At 45.2% G+C, this 4,533-nt stretch overlaps 1 protein-coding gene across 1 annotated transcript; it reads right to left on the reverse strand.

Moving 5' to 3' along the window:
* Window positions 1–260: 260 nt before the first annotated feature.
* On the reverse strand, window positions 261–4,319 carry LOC308150807 (transcription factor E2F8-like; the record flags this gene model as incomplete). The annotated part of the gene is made up of 5 exons (XM_080523602.1): window positions 261–398; window positions 841–983; window positions 3,106–3,420; window positions 3,869–4,022; window positions 4,146–4,319. The coding sequence occupies 5 exons, from the start codon at window positions 4,317–4,319 to the stop codon at window positions 261–263; spliced, it is 924 nt and encodes a 307-aa protein (XP_080379728.1).
* Window positions 4,320–4,533: the final 214 nt, after the last annotated feature.

Here is a 4,533-nt window from a genome sequence, read left to right on the forward strand (position 1 = left end):
TGGCCCTAGGGTAGAAGCTGAGCTTCAGTCTACACATCTAACCACATACGTCACATACATACAGTTACTGCACATACACACTTAGTGTGTGTCCTTGTATTAACAATAATAATACCTCTCAAATTAGGCCTGATGAACGGCTTCAGCTGGGCAACGTTCACACCCTGCTTTAGCTGAGGCCCTTTTGTGCTGGACAGCATCACCACACCCTTGGGTGAGATGGAGGATATGATGTGCGGCCCAAACCAATTGGCCTCCAGTCACCATCCTTTCCGTCCCTCCTTCCGCTTGTTTGCTCGTAGGACCTCATCCCCAACTTTGAAGTCAAAGGATTTGACCCCCTTTTTGTTCCGGGCCTCGTAGGCCTTTTTCTGCCTTGCCTGGGCAATTTGGATGTTCTGGTAAATCAGAAAAATTGTTATCATTTAATTAATTGTCCCTTGAAACATATTCATATATTATAGCATATATTGCCATTGTATGCATATTTGTTATTATTAGATATTATTATGCATAAATTGCCATTTTTACATCACCTTTGCATGTAGATCTGTAACTTCGACAGTCTTCGCCTGTACATCCTCCTCTGGCAAATCAACCACAACCACAGCTGAGTCGTCACCCTCCTCAGTCTGTGTTGTGTTGATGACACCTGGGCTGCGAGGGTGCCGTCCGAACAGTGCCAAGTACGGGGTGTACTTGGTTGATCGCTGTAAAACAAAACAAAAGTACAATCAATAGCATTTCACCATCTTTCTATATTGTTTGAATTGTTTTTTGTTTCTTTCTATGTTTGTTTGAATTGTTTACATATGCAGTTGTTACACAATAGTAGGCTACCTGCTTAGAGGTGTTGATGCTCATTACGACGCCCCTCAAATGGGCATCCCAGTCGTTCTGTCCCTCCCCACAGTACTTGGCAAGCGCAGTCTTCACGTTGCGGTTTGTGCGCTCGTCCTGTCCATTGGCCTGGGGGTGGTAGGCTGACGTGATGCAGTGTTTGACACCCAGAGCCTCAAAAACACCACGGTTGACCTGCAGATGCATTGTATGCAATTAAATTAGATTAAATTACAATTATCAAATGTCACACATCACATACACTGTGTCTTATATACATAACTGTACCTCATTCACAAATTCCCGTCCTTGGTCGTTAATGATCCTCTCTACCAGTCCAAAGTCAAGAAGAATGTTGACTATCTTCCTGGACACCTCATTGGCTGTTTTGGTGTAGAGGGTTGCAGTCAGAATGTATCTGCAATGAAAAATGCAGATTATTCTCCATTAGCTAGCGCATTGCAGCAGCTATTCCTCATGGGGTCCACCAAAAACGTGCTTCATAACTTTTATTGACTTATCCAATACATGATGTCAGCTTATCTCACTAGCTTTAACCAAAAGGGGTTACACATACTTCTGCCCAACATTCAGTAGCTACCTTTTGCCCTTTGCAGTGGTGGGAAGTGGACCAATGAGATCAATCCCCAGGACACTCCATGCCTCTTTCACTTGGATGGGATGGAGTACAGGTGCAACTGTCTTTATTTTCTCATGATGTTGACAGCGGGGGCACTCATCAACCTTTAAAACAGTGACATTTCAGAGGAAATTATCTAGAGTCAGAGAATTCTTGATGTGGTTGAGGCGTCATGTTGGTGGTGGTGGTCAGCTGCTGGGCTTAGTGCCTTAGGTGGAGAACCGCTATGGTTGAGGGGCCGCGGCCTGTATGATGGTCTGGGTGTTCCAGTGCAGAATCAGATTGTGGTCAGTATGAGAATTACACAAGAGTTGGAGATCTTTGAGTAAAAGATCATTGCTAACGGGCAGTGTATAAATTACAATGTTCACACACACCATGCACTAATAACATCAAAAACTCACCCATTTTGTGACATCCTCCCGCAAGGTGGACCAGTGGTAGGACGCCATCACCTTCTCCAGCGTTCGGCGTCTCCCTTGATGACCCCCAGTCCCATGGTTGTCGTGGCACTCCTTCAGATCAAATCAAACTTCATTTGTGTAGCCCATTTCTCACAAAAATGTGACACAATGTGCTTCACAGAGAGCAAAGAAGATAAAACAACAATTGAACAGATGAAACAACAATAAAGACAACTCAAGTCAGATAAGAAAGTTACCATCAGGACATCACGAACTCCATCTTTGTTGCACACCACCAAGCGAAGTTTGTCCTTGCACTTATAGTACAACTCCTCACCTGATGCAGCAGGAAAATACAGCATTCATTTAGAAGTGCAAATATAAAGCCACTGGAAACAGGTTTTATGCACACAATAGTTAGCAGATGCTTAATGAGACACTCAATTTTGATATAGGCCTATGCATTTTCGCCATTTCAAGCAGTGGCTTCAAGAGTGAATATAACATAGTTATTCACACTGACTTACCTTTCATCAAGTAATTCTTGGACGCCTTTCGAATCCTTGATTTAAGGTTTCCAACCTTGGGCATGCCAGGAGGATACATATCATGCATCAAGTAAAACTTGAGTGCTGTATCAAACTCCATCTCTGTCACCTGTCTCTCGCTCTCACCTAAACTCTCTCTCACCTGTCTCTCCATCTCTGTCACCTGTCTCTCTCTCACCTAAACTCTCTCTCACCTAAACTCTCTCTCGTCGCTCTCTGTCTCTCTCTGTCGCGCGCAACATCCGCGCGCAACATCCATGTATCTTAAGTGCAAGAATTTATTTACAATAACAGTGGTGAGTGTGTAATAGACAACAGGTAGTGTGCCAACTCAGAAATGTAGTGGTAGTAGTAGCAGTAGTAGCAGCAGTGGTAATAGTAGTAGTAATAGTAGTAGTAGTAGTAGTAGTAGTAGTAGTAGTAGTAGTAGTAGTAGTAGTAGTAGTAGCAGTAGTAGTAGTAGTAGTAGTAGTAGTAGTAGTAGTAGTAGTAGTAGTAGTAGTAGTAGTAGTAGTAGTAGCAGCAGTAGTAGTAGTAGTACTAATTAATTAATTAAAAAATTAGTAGCAGCAGTAGTAGTTGTGTAGTACCTCATTGTAAAAACAGGAGGTAACCTTGAGGGTCAAATCAGAATAGACATCATGGAACCTAACGCCCCTGACTGGTGTCTCACCTGCCCTGAACTCCACTCCCGGGGGCTCGATGAAGAACATCTCCTTCTGCCCCGGCTCCCCTCCCTCCGCCTCCACCACCTCCTCGTTCTCCTTCTCCTCCCCGTCAAAGTCAAACTCCTTGTCAAGGCAGCGCTGGCGGATCTGCTGCATCTGCTGTCCGTAGCGGTGGTCCTCGCCCACCCGCCTCAGCGTGCCCAGGGTCTGGGCCAGGTTGGCGCGGCCATGCCACGTGTAGCGGTTCTTGGCCAGCCGGCTGACCATGTGGAGGCTCTCCAGCACGTTTATGATGATGTAGATGCGCCAGCGGGTCACGCCTGTGTCGACAAGAGGTTGGAGCATGTGAGTCGAAAAGAAGACGGAACACTGGGTGATTGGTTACGTTCCCGTGCATTTACTGCGTACACGGTGAACGCAGCGGATGTTTCTAGGTTCTTTGGGACATACATTCAAGAGTGGTACAGAGCAGATAACAAATAGCTTTGACTCTATCTACACCATGTAAGATGGCACCGGGTAGTGGTGGCCTAGTGGATAGGGAGTTGGACTGGTGATCAGAAGGTCATGAGTTAAAATCCCTTGAGTAAAGGCACTTAGCCCTCAGTTACTCCAGGGAGACTGTCCCTGTAATCTCTAATTGTAAGCCGCTTTGGATAAAGCTAAATGGTTAAAATGTAAAAAATCAATATTCAAAACCGAAGGATAATATGAAAATTTGTAATAATAAACAGTGCGGGGAAAACAGAGACTAGTAAAAGGACGCACTGAGTTCTGTGGCGACATCATCCAGGCAAATGTCATTGTTGACGGCCGGGTTGGGGTAATCAGGATAGCGAGCGAGGAACTTGTGACAGAGCAGACCCAGACTCTTCTCTTTCCTGCTTATCTGTTTCTCTGCTTCCTCCCCAAGCTCTGGGTCCTACAGATAAGATAAGATAATTTTAAAAAAAACTGAAAATCAATATTCGAAACCAACAGCTTTGACCCATATCAGTGTATGTGTGTGTGTGTGTGTGTGTGTGTGTGTGTCTGTGCATTTTACCTGTGCAGAGTCTGTGGTTTCTCCTCCCTCTGGGTTGTCCACACACAGCTCTTTCTCCCTGTTCCTGATCTCGGGGCTGGCTGCACTGATGAGCATTTTCAGGTTGGAGGTCGGAGTCCAGGGTTCACCCGATCCAGCTTCCCTTCCTTTCGTGGGGGTCGTAAGGGGACCCATGTTGGGCTGGTTCTCTAGTATCGATGCGGTGCAGTGTGTGGACACTTTCCTTGGTGTTTTCGTCAGTGCTTGTGGCTCTGCAAATACATTACCCTGTGTTGGACACAGTAAATACAGGTTAGGCCTGGATTCTTTTGTGACTGCTGGTTGTCTTGATAACTACTCGATCTTTTCAGTTTGTAAAGCGTCTTTGAGTGTCTAGAAAAGCGCTATA

This window comes from Nansenia antarctica, assembly GCF_963989245.1.
Source record: "Nansenia antarctica genome assembly, chromosome: 2".
NCBI classification, from domain to species: domain Eukaryota; kingdom Metazoa; phylum Chordata; class Actinopteri; order Argentiniformes; family Microstomatidae; genus Nansenia; species Nansenia antarctica.